Below are 16,341 nucleotides of genomic sequence, written 5' to 3' on the forward strand. Positions count from 1 at the left end.
TACTCCTGCTGATCAACTGTGGCAGCGCGCAAAGCGGGTGGTCCATTGATTATTCACGAGTTGAAAGGTACGCAACAAATTCAGTTCCATTTTGTCTGCAACAAAAATTTTCGAGATCATGTCATTATCTGTTACCAGTTGGGATAAAGAGTAATCGCCGCGCCATCTTTGTTGCTTGTGTTGTGCCTCTTTTGTCTGACAATTCTCTTCACTGGTGCTGGCGAGTGTGCCGGGCACTTTGTGCCGAGATTCCCACCCCCTGGGAAAATCCGCATTTATCCGTTCTAAACCATCTGCTAACTGAGACGCGTTTACGATGGTTAGCAACGGATAAATGCGGATTTTTTTTCCGGTTAGCGAAGGAAGTGTCAAACCCCCTGGTGCCTGCTCCCTCCTTCCCTAATAAAAATGTATTATAGGGCAGTGCATGAAATTATCTCCTTCTCTTTCACTCTTACAGAAATTTTGTAAACAACAAGGCCACGAAACGTCAAAATCCCATACAAAATCAAAACAGTGCAGTGCCCTATACACTGGCGATTGGGTGAATGATTGTATCAAGGTAAGTAAAAGGAAGGTAATCCAATATGTCAGATTCAGGGATGAGAAATGTACTGGAAAAAACGGTTACCGACTGTACATTTGACATTTTTCCACACGAACATCACAAGCCCAGCCAAACTCAAACTGTTCGAAAAATAAATGTCATAACATTTTTTTTCCTGCAGCCTTCTTCCTCGAAACGGTTTTCAAGCGCGAGAGCGCCAGTACTCGAGCACAACGACGACAAAAATTTCTGTCTCTCCCATTTTCGCATTTTTCTGCGTTTCAAACCACTTCTAGACAAACTTCTTTACATGCATCACAAAGCTAGAAGTGTGCTCTAGCTATTTGTGCAAATAGATTTAAATTATTTATTAAAACAAGTGAGTTATTAGCAGTTGAAAATATTTGACATTTTTCGCAATCACCCGCCTCAGTATGACTGCTCATAAATATTTTCGTGGGGAAGCGAAAACCGTCAAGCGTCTGCTTGACTGCCGTCGGCGCGGCGTCTGATGGTATTGGTGCTGCCGTTGTTTTGTTTTTATTTTACTGCCAGTATCGTTGAACGGTAAACAGAAAAAAGTCTCATTCTCATGCCTGGTCAGATTCCACCATCCGCCATATTGGAAAACCTAACGACAGCTGGCAAGTTTGTATTCAATTTTTTTCACTAGTGAGATGACAAACAAATACTTTCAGCCCTAGCAACGTAGCAACCGTAGCAACCCCACAGAAACCATGCACGCTCAACTTTCTCAGCACTAAAATCGGACAAACTCCATGACACTCATCGAGTGTTTCCTACTTACACGGATTGCAAATTAGCTCGTACACCCACTCAAGCAAATATTTTGCAATATTTTCGGCAAAGCAATCTCTTTTGGTTAAGAAATCACCATTGTATTCAGGATTGTATTCATAATTAACAAAAATGCGGGGGCACGAGCAAATTTTAAACCTGGGGGAATATTACTCATTTTATGAGTGCCATGGAAATATGTCAACATTGGTTATTAGTATGGGACAAATATCAAATTCTCGCTCCAGTCGACTTTTTTGATTCTACCCAGGCCCCTGGCATGAATGAAATATATCGTAGCCAACATCTAACTGCCTTATACTCATATTCGTGCAAATTGGAATGAGCGTGTAATCAACAAACGCAGCTTTTGTTTGATGTTGTGAGCCACACACGAAATCACATTCACAATGCGTGTTTGTTGGGCTGCTTTATTCAACTAATCGCATGCTCCTCCTACCGTACATTAATATTAAAGCGAGTTTGAAGTGTTTTGTGATCTTAACAGGTGGAAAAAATGATTCCAAAAACTGATCAACAAACCAAAATAAACGTTAAACAAAAAATTGTTGATGTTATCGCATTTGACAGTGGGCGCTATTTATTAGCGCCCAGGACATCCTGTCTACCATGATTCCAATACATTGATATAGGCCGTGTCAGGGGCCTGATTCTACCGTCTACCCCCGTTCGTTTGAACGACACCTCATGCAAACCAACGGGGTTCGTTTTTTAATTTGAACTTCTAGTAACCCTGTGGACATCGTAAAACACACTGATGGTAACCGTTTTTGCTGTTTTGTTTTGATTCTGCGTTCCGTTTCACCCCGTTCCATGAGCAGAATGACGTTTGAACTATGTTTAGTTTGAACGATGTGCAGATTAGAGGGGGTCAAATTAAAAAGTGTTCAGATTAGATGAGGTCAAACCAACGGGGGTAGACGGTATTTAGGTCCGATATGAACTGTGCAAAATTTCAGCGCAATCGGTGAAACTATAATTTAGCGCAAGCGGTTCAAAGTTTTCATAGGATTTACTATGGGAAAAGTTACACTTTCAGATAAAAAATCCCAGAGGTCGTCCCTTGTCTCCTTAATTCAAATCGATCAATGTTTCTTGTAGAAAAATCATTTATGAAACTTTCCTTCGAAGACCGCAAAACGATTGGATGCCTGTGGAAAAAGTTATTGATTTATTACCGATTAGTGATCCAACGAACGGCTTTTTGTTTTGTTTTATTAGCAGCACTGTAGCTGCCGCCTTGGCTGCTGCTGTTTCTGGGGGTGGTGATGCCTCCCGCCACCCCATGCAACAACGGCAGCAGCAGTGCTGCTGATAAAACAAAACCAAAAGCCGTTCGTTGGATCACTAATCGGTAATAAATCAATAACTTTTTCCACAAGCATCCAACTGTTTTGCGGTCTTCGAAGGAAAGTTTCATAAATGATTTTTCTACAAGAAACATTGATCGATTTGAATTAAGGAGACAAAGGGTGACCTCTAGGATTTTTTGTTTGAAAGTGTAACTTTTCCCATAGTAAATCCTATGAAAACTTTGAACCGCTTGCGCTAAATTATACCGTCTACCCCCGTTGGTTTTACCTCATCTAATCTGAACACTTTTTAATTTGACCCCCTCTAATCTGCACATCGTTCAAACTAAACATAGTTCAAACGTCATTCTGCTCATGGAACGGGGTGAAACGGAACGCAGAATCAAAACAAAACAGCAAAAACGGTTACCATCAGTGTGTTTTACGATGTCCACAGGGTTACTAGAAGTTCAAATTAAAAAACGAACCCCGTTGGTTTGCATGAGGTGTCGTCAGGGGGTGGGAAACTCGGCACACTTGATTTTATGCCAAACGTGCCGATGGTGTGCCGAAATGTGCCGGCGTGCTGGCAGTTATGCTGTCAGTTGATTCGATATATTTTATGTATCCTGGCAACCTTTCTCTTGTTTTGATTTCGCTTGCGTCCTGATCCTGATTCTTCGTCATCATAACAAAAAGTTCGCTGATTCTACTGCCTGTGAAGTTTATTTTGTGAAAAACATTCCTCTCAGAACTGAGAAATTTGCAGTCGATGGCATGATGACCAAATCTATCCTAGGATTCTTAATCGAACCAACGTTTGCGTCAGGATTAGCGCTCTCATCTCAGCAACGCCTCATGCAGGCATTCCTGCAAAGATCTACAAATTTAGATTGCGCATAAAACCCTCCGCTGGCTACGTTCTTCTCAGGATATTTCTCCACAAATTGACGAAATAAAGAATAAATAATATCTTGACATTGGCTATAGAAAGCCCAAACTTCAGGTCCTTATCCTCGCCCTCCGTCTTGATTATGAGTTCCATCAGATCCAATCAAATCAGATTCCAAAAGATTTGCAGCTCTTCATTTCTCAGGTTAAAACATCATTCGATACCGTTTTCGGAATGCCCTCGAGGCCTATAAAACCGTCTGAAAACTCAGTCATGCTTTTAGTTGAGATTGAATAGTTAGAGATTCGGAATTAGATAGAAGCTCGGATAGAAGTAGCAACCCACGAAATAGTTGCATTTTTTTTATTATTTATTATTATTATTATTATTTATTTATTAGTGTTGATATTTATGTACAAGTTTTCTTCATTATTTTCTTTGTTCTCCAAAAAAACAGTGTTGCCAGTTTGATGACAGCCAGCTTCATTGATGTGCCGGCGAGTGTGCCGAAAGTGTGCCGGGCACTTTGTGCCGAGTTTCCCACCCCCTGGGTGTCGTTCAAACGAACGGGGGTAGACGGTAGTTTCACCGATTGCGCTGAAATTTTGTACAGTTCATATGGCACCTAAATGGGATCTAAAAAGTCGACTGGAGCGAGGATTTATTTTTCCCATACAAGCGTGTCCCATACTATTGGTTATCCGTGTTGAGAATGTTGTTGCCGATGCGGCGCAGCAACGCTTCTGTAGCGTTCTGCAGCATAAACAAACTGGCCGGCTGTCACCTCCATCCCCCCGCAGTGTGCCGCACTCCCCGCATCCACTTACTGCTTATACGCTAACACCTTCCTTATAAACATCTTGGATTGTATCATTCCGTGTATGATCAAGATGATTAGCCCGAAAGGGTTGTTAAGCACGTTGTACCATATTTTTCTATTAGGGTTGTTTCTTATTCCTTGGAATAGTTTATACCAAATAACTTATATATCATTTGAGAAAAGCCTATCGCATCATGACACTGACAGCATCCGCAAACAACTGAACGAAAGAAGCACCAAACGCACCCCACATATTTAACGAAAAGAAGCTGATAAACAAAACACGCACCACAAAAACGCAGAAAGGCAGAACAACCACATGCACAAAAGAATCCCAAACCACACGTTTATCGCTCCTTCGCCGTAGAATGAGCTGTGGCCCGGATAAAAGTGATAATAATCCAGACTTGAGACATCACATCCGTTTCAATTACTGCCGCACGCGTTCACTGTATCGTAAATCAAAGAAACCAACAGCCGTAAAGGTAAGCCAGCTCGTATCATTTCCCCAAACTTGGTTTGATTGAGGTTCAAGGTCGATGTTTAGGCTAGTTATTCTACTATGTTTACCTACACAACGCCCTTCATAATATTCTAATGGTTCCTCCTTTCGCTCGACCATCATTCAGGTGTACTCGGTGGCTACTGAATCGCGTCATTTGCTCATATTTGGTGTTCCGCAGATCAGTCTCGCCAAGGAACTGAAGGATCAACTTCGGCGACACGGAAACATCCAGCTGCTGCAAAACGTCACCGCCGACATCAAGGCTTCCGGAAGTTGTAAGTCTGTATTTATTAATAGGATTATGAGGTTCTAGTTATCGGGATTCCTTTCGGGGTTAGGCAAGCAGTGTTGCCATCAAAATCGTTGTTAATGTTAAATGCTATGTATGTACCTTAATATTTGAAGATATTAGGATATTACATAGTGCTGAATTCGGAGGAACTTCTGATAAAAATAATGTAGAATAGGTACTTAAAAGAATTTGACTGTTTTTGGTCATTTCAGTCAATGCTCCTGAAAATCTACAGATGTACATAGGGTATTTTAACCAATAGTGGACCCCTTAGCTGAAAATTGCTCTGATCGTTAAAACAGTATGATATTCCAATTAAATTGCCCCTGTCAACGTTTGCACAGCAAGTTCTATGTAGTTCACCGGTAAGAACAGATTTAAGCAGGAAAATTAGGAAAAATATAAGGGGGTCCACTATTGGCTAAAATACCCTACCTACTTCAAAAATGTTTTTTAAAGAATTTTGTTAATTCGTCACGGTTTGTGATATTAATTACTGCAAATCATTCGTTCAAATCACAGACATACAGACGTAACACTAACGAAATTGCCATCCCATTTCTCTCTGGTCCCTTTATTACATTCGCTAGAGTTGGTGTTTTCGGCAAGGTTGTTTGGCTATAGTTAAGCCAGGGAGAAAGACATTTTCTTTGTTAACCGAAAAATGCTGCATTTATCCGTTGAGTAAGTACTGCAAAGCCGGCAGTGGTTAGACGCGGCTAATGACGGATAAATGGGGATTTTTCCGCTTCAGGTATCAGTAGGTCGGCTCCAGTGGCACGTGCCATCGCTATGAACACGAGCCTATTCGTCGTCTATGTGAAGGAGAAGGAAGGAATAAGAAATGGGATAGAAAAAGGGTAGTCAAATAGGATCGTCACCATAAGCGTACCAATAAATACAACCTATAGCAGCTTATCACAGCGGATTAAGAACATCCTGAAGATTCAAGTTTCTGGAGCAAGTTGCATTTGATAAGCATGCTGCCACAGCAACCCAAGATTTGGTTCACGATCAATCGCACCTACCAGAATTCCGTCGATTACGATGAGGATGGGATCGAACAAGGCACCGTTGTTCAGTATTCTGCGCAAAAATGCCCTGTATTGTGCTTCAATGAGGCCATTGATTTTCTCAGGGACACCCTTGAGCCTGAGGGCTTCCTACATGTTTTTGTGATTGAGATGGTCGAAAGCTTTTTCGTAATCAATGAACACCACGAAGAGAGAATCTTTGCTCCAAGATGATACGGAGAGTTTCGTGTGTTAAGGATCACTTTGCAGAGGACTTTGAGAACGATACACAGTAACATGATGCCCCGCCAATTATCACATACACTATACAGTAAGGTCTCCCGTTTTGAGTACCTTTACTAAGAGGCCTTGCATTCAGTCGGCGGCCGGAAATGTCCCATATGTTGCAGAATAATTGATGCAGCAGTTGTGTGGATGCTACAGGGTCAGCTTGAGCATCTCAGCTGATATGTGATCGAGCCCCGGGGCTCTGTTCGTTTTCATGCTACGGATGGCTGATTCTATCTCCTACATTGATGGAGCTTCGGTGTTGACACGGGTAATGCGTCGAACCCTTGGCGGATCATGCTGAGGTGTTGGTGGCGTGACCAACACTTGAAAAAGGTTTCCAAAGTGCTCGAACCAGCGTGTCTTTCACGGGCATCATAGCATTCATCTTAAGTCCAAACATCGTAGAGGAGACAGATGTCGCCAGTTTTGTTGGTTTTCGCGCCTTCGTCGGCTAGAAAGTTTGCCCACGCACTTTTGCCCCGTATTCATGAGCGTTTCACTTCTCGAGAACCGAATAGCACTGACGGGCTACGGCTTTGGCTCCTCGTGTTTTTATTTGCTCTATCGCAGTTAAAAGTGCGACGGAGAAGTGCGGAATCTCAAATAAATGTGCGATTTGGTGTCAGATCGTTTCGGTGTCTTCACCGCACTTATTCATTAGCTCATGATGAATAAGTGCGGTGAAGACAGCGGAACGATTTGATGTAATATCGCACTTTTATTTAAGATTCCGCACTCTGTCGCAGTCCAGTTAGTAATGAAATAAACTATATGATTTCTTGACTAATTTTATGCTGTTTGAGCAAAAGTTTGGGTAACTATGTTGTTGAAGTTGCAAGAAATAAATAATACAACAACACATTTACCCAAACTTTTGCTCAAACAGCATCAAATTAGTCAAGAAATCATATAACCCACGCTGTTTGTGGCATTTTATTGCAGAAATGGAGAATAGGACAGATCGGTAAAGTACTAGATTTGTAGTAATGAGCTGAATTTTAGTATGGTGAGAAGGTCAATTCTCCGTTTCTGCAATGAAATGGTGCAAAAAGCGTGGGTATTATGATTCCTTGGCTAATTTGATGCTGTTTGAGCAAAACTTGGGGTAACAGTGTTGTTGATTTCTCCATTGCTTGCAACATAAACAACATAGTTATCTAAAGTTTTGCTCAAACAGCATCAAATTTGGCAAGGAATCATAATACCCACGCTTTTAAACCATTTCATTGCAGAAACGGAGAATTGACCTTCTCACCATACTAAAATTCAGCTCATTACTACAAATCTAGTACGACACCGAACGTGCCCCATAGAACACGTTCGCGTAGTACTAGAATTGTAGTAATGAGCTGAATTTTGGTATGGCGAGAAGGTGAATTCTCCGTTTCTGCAAGGAAATGGTACAAATAGCGTGGGTATTATGATTCCTTGCCTAATTTGATGCTGTTTAAGCAAAACTTTTGGTAACCGTGTTCCTTTTTTCTTTATTTCTTGCAACTTAAACAACACAGTTACCCAAAGTTTTGTTCAAACAGGATCTAATTAGACAAGGAATCATAATACCCACGCTTTTAAACCATTTCATTGCAGAAACGGAGAATTGACCTTCTCACCATACTAAAATTCAGCTCATTACTACAAATCTAGTACTTTACTGATCTGTCCTATTCTCCGTTTCTGCAATGACATGGTGCAAAAAGCGTGGGTATTATGATTCCTTGCCTAATTTAATGCTGTTTGAGCAAAACTTTGGGCAACAGTGTTGTTGTTTTCTCCATCTCTTGCAACATAAACAACATAGTTATCCAAAGTTTTGCTCAAACAGCATCAAATTAGGCAAGGAATCATAATACCCCCACTTTTTGCACCATTTCATTGCAGAAACGGGGCATTGACCTACTCACCATACTAAAATTAAGCTCATTACTACAAATCTAGTACTACACCGAACGTGCCTCATTCTCTGTTTCTGCAATGAAATGGTGCAAAAAGCGTGGGTATTACAATTCCTTGCCTAATTTGATGCTGTTTGAGCAAAACTTTGGGCAACAGTGTTGTTGTTTTCTCCATATTTTGCAACATAAACAACATAGTTATCCAAAGCTTTGCTCAAACAGCATCAAATAGGACAGATCGGTGAAGTACTAGATTTGTAGTAATGAGCTGAATTTTAGTATGGTGAGAAGGTCAATTCTCAGTTTCTGCAATGAAATGGTGCAAAAAGCGTGGGTATTATGATTCCTTGTCTAATTTGATGCTGTTTGAGCAAAACTTTGGGCAACAGTGTTGTTGTTTTCTCCATTTCTTGCAACATAAACAACATAGTTATCCAAAGTTTTGCTCAAACAGCATCAAATTAGGCAAGGAATCATAATACCCACGCTTTTTGCACCATTTCTTTGCAGAAACGGAGAATTGACCTTCTCACCATACTAAAATTCAGCTCATTACTACAAATCTAGTACTACACCGAACGTGCCCCATTAGGCAAAGAATCATAATACCCACGCTTTTTGCACCACTTCATTGCAGAAACGGAGAATTGACCTTACCTCACCATACTAAAATTCAGCTCATTACTACAAATCTAGTACTAAAAACCGAGCATGCACCATAGATCATCTCACCATACAAAAATCCAGCTCACTACTTTCAATCTAGTACTTCACTGATTGCGTCCTGTTGGCTGTTAAAGTTCTTTTTGTCTTACATTTCGGCAGTAGGTATCGGTTGGCGCGTAACATTGGATCATGATAAGGTTTCGAATCCGTGTTCTGAATCTGGCTACAATTAACCTTGCATTAACAGGTTTCCACTTCATGAGCGCAGCGTGGGCATGAGCGCTGTTCAGGAAACCAATTCCACGGTGGCGAGGAGCGTGTTCACCTCGTAGGCCAGAGTATAACAGTATTTCACCCGACGCCAATCTGTGCACTCCAAAGTTCGGCCAACGGACATCACTCAGGCCTAGGATATCAAGCTTCATGCGCTAGTTGTGCCAGTTTACCCTGCTGGGTTAGGGTTAATACATTCCAAGTTGTAATTCTTGCACGTTGTTTCGCGCTAAAAGTCGTTACCGTTGAATCAGTTCGTAATCTTTCATTTTCGGTTTCTGTACCGATTTTTGGGTTTCGAGAACAGAAGGTTGTTGGTCCAAGGTCCCCTATCCGTCGTAGTGAGGTTTCCACCTCAGGTATAGCTTCTGGTGGAGGAGCATTTCATACTCAGCAGCTGGATACCACAAAAGATGCTGTTTGAGCCGCACCTCCTTGGTGAACAATCGCTCAGATCGTACCTTCTCAATCTAGCTGAAGTCGAATCAAAAAGACAACAGTGCCCAGGCTGCACTTCCAGTTAAGCACACAACTTTTAGCTGGCGGTCTTTGTCATCGCTTGACCAGTGGAGGCATGAGGTAGGAACTTGTGTGAACCACAGCTATGTTGGGCGCTCACCTTATCGACTCACCGTTTTGCAGCCTCCAATACTTCAACGGTAGAGGAAATTCAGGGCGAATACGGAACGGTGAATTGCTGGTTGATTCCTTCCTCTTTGCAGAATCTGTCTAATGTGATGTTTTGGAACTCGCCGCCTTGGTCCGAGCGGACTAGATTGTTCAAGCGACTCCGAGATGCTTAAAGTTGGCTCAATGCACACAAATCCGAACGACTCGAAATATGTTGGAGTGACTCAATGAACGCCAAAAACGAACTCACGAGGCGCTGTCCATAAACTGTTCCATGGAGTGCCCTAATTTCGTAAAAGAACAACTAATTCTTGAATTGTCCAAATTTAACTTCAGATAGATAATTTAACTTGATATTTGGACAACACAATTAGTGTTATGATCATGGCCTCTAAATGCTATCAGTTAGCAAAATTTGGCAACCCACGGTACCTGTCGTTATGAAATATCCATAACTTAACGTTTTAAAAAAATATTTACTCTTTCAGTTGACGTAGAAGCATTCACGGACGTGTTCTACGCTAAATTCGAAAAATTAGACAAAGCTCGCCGTGCGAAGAAGTTTTTGGACGCCAAAAATTTCTACGGAGGAATCCTGCACATATCCTACGCACCGGAACGCGAGTCCGTAGAAGATTTACGTCAGAAGCTAGAGCAACGAAAACGAGAAGTAGAGTATCGTATACAGTCGAACCGATCGGTTCCGAAACGCCCTGCAGACCCGAGCCAACAACGCCCACTCATCGGCCCAATGCCGCCGAAACGATCGAAAAAGATTTAGACCAAAATAGCATGATAATTGGCAACACGGTTGCAGAACAATAGAAGCCATCAGCTGGGACCGTTCTGTTTGTCATAACAACAAGTTGCGTTCGTGCCATCAAATTCGCCATTGATCATAGTGTGTTCATCAAGCCATGAAGATCCCCAAAGAGGTAATTTCTTGGAAATTTGGTAAAATTGTAAAAGTCACAAAACTCTATTCGTTTTCCAGGTCCAGTGCCGCACGTGCGGGCAGGTGTTTTGCTGTGCCAAATGCCGACTGAAGCACGAGGACAACTCCCACCAGGAAATGCAAGCCATACGGCAGATTTGCTACATTTGCAACAATAGACCGTTCCCGCTGCGGACCGATACCAAGATAACGCCGAGCAACGTTCTGATCCAACATGTCCTGACCGAACATCTGCCGCTACGCTGCAATCGGTGCTCAAAGGTGAGGCAATTTTAATTGGCTTCATTTTTGGTGACATGAAGTGCTGCAAACTGCAGTGTTTCTTAATCGACGCTCAAGCTGATTTCAATAGAAACTCAACCAATGTGTTGTCGAATGTTACACTTATTCAGAACAAAATATCGATGTTTTATTTTATTGTATTGGGAATTTTAAACATCGTTCTAAAATTATTGTTCGTTTATTTCAGGTTTTCCTGACTGCGTCGGATTTCAAGGCTATCATGCGATGTACTCCATTCGGCGAAAACAATGCAGGTCATGCATGTAGCTTGGAGCACAGTCCCAATATCCCGACGATTATGGAAACGCCCGTCGAGAGCAATGTAGAAGTGGAGAACAAAGAAAACATCGGCGGAAACGGTAGCAGCATTTCGGATCAATCGAGCGACAGTCGTAATAAGTTGCGTCCAGCGACAGCAATCAAAGTCAAAGCTCCATTAGCAGCGTCACAAATTTCCGAAGAATTATCGGCGATTGTGGATCCCAAAGAGGAAATCGAAGAACCAAGTGAAGCCCTCCTGACACCGCTTTCCAAAATAAATTTGCGATGGAAACGTAAGAGTCAAACCTTCGATAGCTTGAACGGATCCAGTAACTTGTCGGCCTTCAATACGTCTGAGGTTCCCAACAGTGCCAGAAAAAAGCTGGCTCGCACAACGTCAACGCCTATGATGCACGGTTATGGGCCCAACGCTAAATGTTCCAATGAGTCGTATTCTAGTGCGCTGGGACAAATGTCCAGCATCCACCACAGCAGCGCCAACGAGTCCTCGTCTATCCCAACCTCACCGCCGGCTTCGTACGAATTGGAGAAAGTCCGGGCCCTTATCAAAAGTCGATCTAAGGTCGCGGTTACCCCTCTTCGTCAGGTCATGTCCAAAAGCATTCAACGAGCGCTAGCCCAGCATGGTCATTACACAAAAATGTTAGCTCCCGGGACGCAGCGTAAGATGAGCTTCAACTCAACCGGAAGTAGTGTCTCGAACAGCACCACTGGACAGTCCCCACCTCGTAACGCACTGGATCTTCGAACGACTCCGGTGCTGAAAAGATCCTCCAGTGAAACCTGCGTCGGAGGTCGGAAGAATGCCAAAACAACAACCTACCTCCTCCAGAAAACACAAAGTGAAGACTCCGGTTTGTACCAGCCGGATGAGAACGAATCCCAATATTACGAAGCACATCAAAACGAAACATCACTCGAGTCTGACGGTAGCGTGGCAAATCAGGAAAATTCCAGCAATCACAAGCTTGACGAACGCAGTATGATTGCCAATGGACTGGTAAGTGGGAGGAACTTTAGGGGACTTGATATTGGAAGGTGCCAGGATCTCGATATTCGTTTCTGCTCTTGATACCATCAGCTAATAATTTGTAACAGATAAAGTTTTGCGGAACACTACAAATGCATTGTGCCCCACGTTGGGCAACATGATAGGGACAACTGTTAGCAGAACCCTACAAATGCACTTTTTTCGTATCTGGCCACACATTTGTGAACTAATAGCACAGAGAACAGACATCCAAGTCCAGTTCCGAAACTGTGTAAGGAATTTAACGGCCATTTGAAATCGGCAACACAAGTGGCAATAGCGTGGCGCTGCAATCGGTTAATTTCCCATACTAATTTAATTCACCACTTGAAATGTTTCAATTCACCACTGACTGTGGCAATATGGTGTTTGGTGGCGTTAGTGTTGTCATCGTATATTGGTTTGCAACCTTACTCAAGTAAAGATTCAAATCCTTACCACTCCTTACACAACCTTCCGAATGAAATTTGTTCTAGCCTGGATGTCTGTTCTCTGTGCTAATAGGGTACGAAAAGTAAAATGGAACATTACAAATGCACTAAACACAAACATGCAACGCATAACATAAATTGTACCCAGTTATCTAAATAGATAACGAAGTCCAATCCCGGGATGACGAGGTTTCAGCATTGTTCTTGGTCCATCCATCAGTCAATTCTGTAATCGTATTTCTTCTGGTAAATTACCTTTCTTTCGCAGCGTTGATTATTTACATAACTTTTGTTTGGTCTAGGAGTTGCAAATCCTAATGGGGCATCCCGATTTGGGCAACAATGAGTTCTGTATGTCTCCCGACGTGGTATACGATGCATTTGTAGTGTTCAGCATAACTTTATTTGTTACAATGACACAATAATTCACAAACCTAACAAATATTTTTCTCTTTCTTCTGATCAATTGTCACGAAAGGTCTTCCCGGGCTACTACCAGGACACCCCCAAGATAGCCGGTGGCATACTCAAGAAGGTCATATCGTTCACAACCCCGGAAATGACACGGATAGGAGAGCACCATCCAGACGATCCGGACGAAACTGCAGACGTATGGGCAACGCCGTGTTCCGTCCCGCCGCGAAGTTTCAGCTGTTCGGCACTCCAGGAAACGGGCCTGAATTCGTTCCTGCAGGAAAGTAGTTACGACGATGTGTTCGTGCCTCCTACGAGATCCAAATCCCACAACAAACTAAAGATGGAACCCACGGTGCCGAGCACCGGAAAGCTGTGGACCATTGTATCGAACGTCATCCGACTGGCATCCCGGTCGGACGTCCGCGACGAATTGGACAACCCCGAATATTCCAGTGGATCCGACAGTGGTGGCGGAGGCGGCGGCACCGGCGGAGGAGGATCCACATTTTCAACGAACCTAGTGAAGAGGGCAACGTCCTTTGCTGGGTTTTTGAGGAACCGGCTGCCAGGACGACCTCTGCAGACAAGCACTTCACCCGAATCGGACGAGCTTCCCTCGCCTAACCGGTCAGGAGGACTGTCGGATAGCGGTGGCACCAAGCGAAGACGAACCAACTCCGTGTACACCCGACCGTACGAGTCCGGTGCCATGCGCCCCCTCCCCGTAAGTCCGCTGGCAAAGCGAAAACGCATCCAAGGGCGGCAACCGATCGAACGTATGCGAAACAGTAGCAACCGTGGAAGTAGCGGAAGCGATTATTAGAGAAATAACGGGCATCAGAGGCAATCCAAACCTACTATAATTCTGCCAACTCATTCATCAGTCAATGTAGCAATTATAGCGTAAGTTTAAAGGTAAAGTTTTTCAAAATGTGTATTCTAGTGCTGTGTATTGCGTATGTGACATTCATTTTTTTTTTTCGATTGGTGCCATAGTATGTCATCCTATGATTACAAATAAAGCTAATTAAAATCGTGATTCTGATATGTATTTGTTTTGTACTTACATATATCACAGCCTCGTTCAAACCTGGGTTTAAACTGAATAAAAGAACGTATGGCAGAAACCCGCCTTTTTCGGAAGAAAAAGCGCCGCCTGGAAGCAGCGGAGTGTGGAGAAATGGAACTGCTGTGCCGTTCCCAAGCAACACGGAAGTTCTATCAGAAGCTCAACGCATCCCGAAACGGCTTCGTGCAGCGAGCCGAAATATGCAGGGATAAAGACGGAGGCCTCTTGACGGACGGACGTTAGGTGATCGAAAGGTGGAAGCAGCACTTCGATCAGCACCTGAACGGCGTGGAGAACACGGGAGCCCACGGCAACGGAAGGAACGACGACGCCAGTGTAGAGGACGGAAATGAACCAACTCCCACGCTGAGGGAAGTTAAGGATGCCATTCACTAGCTCAAAACCAACAAAGCAGCTGGTAAGGATGGTATCGCAGCTGAACTCATCAAGATGGGCCCAGAAAAGTTGGCCACCTGTCTGCATCGGCTGATAGTCAGGATCTACAGCTCAGGAAACCGAACAGCTATCGGAGGAGTGAAAGGAAGGGGTAATCTGCCCCTTTCACAAGGAAGGCGACCATTAGGAATGAGAGAACTTCGGGGCGATCACTATTTTGAATGCTGTCTACAAAGTGCTATCCGAATGAGTTCGTGGGAAGTTATCAAGCCGGCTTCATCGACAGCCGGTCGACAACGAACCAGATCTTCACCGTACGGCAAATCCTCCAGAAATGCCGTGAATACGAGGTCCTAACGCATCACCTGTTCATCGACTTCAAGACGGCATACGACAGTATCAACCGCGCAGAGCTATGGAGAAGCATGGACGAAAACGGCTTTCCTGGAAAGCTGACTAGACTGATTATAACAATGATGGACAGTGTGCAAAACTGCGTAAGTGTTTCGGGTGAACTATTTAGTTCATTCGAATCCCGACGGGGAATACGACAAGGTGATGGACTTTCCTGCCTACTATTCAACATCGCTCTGGAAAGTGTGATGCGATGAACCGGGCTCAACAGCCGGGGAACGATTTTCACAAAATCCGGCCAATTTGGGTGCTTTGCGGACGACATGGACAGGACATTATCGCCAGAACATTTGGAACGGTGGCAGAGCTGTGTACACCCGCCTGAAACGCGGAGCAGCAGGAGAACGGTGTGTGGCGGAGAAGGATGAACCACGAGTTCGCTGCACTTTACGGCGAACTTAGCATCCAGAAGGTGGCCAAAGCCGGAAGGATACGGTGGGCAGGGCATGTTGCAAGAATGCCGAAAAACAACCTTGTAAAGTTGGTGACGGCGAAAAGCGCAGCATGCAAGATAGGTGAACTAGATGGATGAAACGCGATCTGCCGAACATTGGGCATGACCAAAGTTGATCAGCGGCAGCCGCAAACCGTATGTTGTTGACTACATATTTATTATTGATAGCTTTATATTCCAGAAATATGCAAGCCGGCATGTGATTTCACTAATAGGGGAAGACGGGGTAAGACCGCCACCCTAAGCCAAAAAAATCATAACTTGAAACTGACAATGAATTACACTAGTTTTAACACAGCATATCTTTTTTTAAAGTGTTAGGTATGCAAGAAAATTATCTTACGATTCGTGCTGTTGAAACTTTTATAATTTTGAGCCATTTGAAAATGTGATTAAAAAGCGCTTAATTTTTTGACGGCGGGGTAAGACGGCCCACCAAAGGGGTAAGAAGGACCATCACTTTTTTTTTAAATAATTCTGATTAGAAATGTTTGAATTCCATACGTTGTAATGAGATATGACTCCCTTAAGTTCTTCACATGGGAAATTGGTTCCCATAATTGTTTAAAGGCTACCATTTATTGTTTTTATTTGGACACTGTAAATATGAATGCTCCAGCACCCATTATTATCACACAAATGTTGTTTCTGGTCACGTTCAGCACAAACAACTCAA

The 16,341-nt window shown here is 43.3% G+C and overlaps 2 protein-coding genes across 2 annotated transcripts; both read left to right on the forward strand.

The window, feature by feature from the left end:
• The first annotated feature begins 4,628 nt into the window (after nt 1-4,628).
• On the forward strand, nt 4,629-10,717 carry LOC109422536 (RNA-binding protein 48). Its single transcript, XM_062856811.1, has 3 exons — nt 4,629-4,855; nt 5,000-5,150; nt 10,424-10,717. Exons 1-3 carry the CDS (start codon nt 4,739-4,741, stop codon nt 10,714-10,716), a joined length of 561 nt encoding a protein of 186 aa, XP_062712795.1. The 5' UTR covers nt 4,629-4,738; the 3' UTR covers nt 10,717.
• A 13-nt stretch (nt 10,718-10,730) lies between these two features.
• On the forward strand, nt 10,731-14,371 carry LOC109401125 (mitosis initiation protein fs(1)Ya). Its single transcript, XM_029872081.2, has 4 exons — nt 10,731-10,870; nt 10,930-11,151; nt 11,360-12,454; nt 13,394-14,371. The coding sequence occupies exons 1-4, from the start codon at nt 10,853-10,855 to the stop codon at nt 14,153-14,155; spliced, it is 2,097 nt and encodes a 698-aa protein (XP_029727941.2). The 5' UTR covers nt 10,731-10,852; the 3' UTR covers nt 14,156-14,371.
• The last annotated feature ends 1,970 nt before the right edge of the window (nt 14,372-16,341 follow it).

Source organism: Aedes albopictus, chromosome 3 (genome assembly GCF_035046485.1).
Source record: "Aedes albopictus strain Foshan chromosome 3, AalbF5, whole genome shotgun sequence".
In the NCBI taxonomy this organism is placed as follows: domain Eukaryota; kingdom Metazoa; phylum Arthropoda; class Insecta; order Diptera; family Culicidae; genus Aedes; species Aedes albopictus.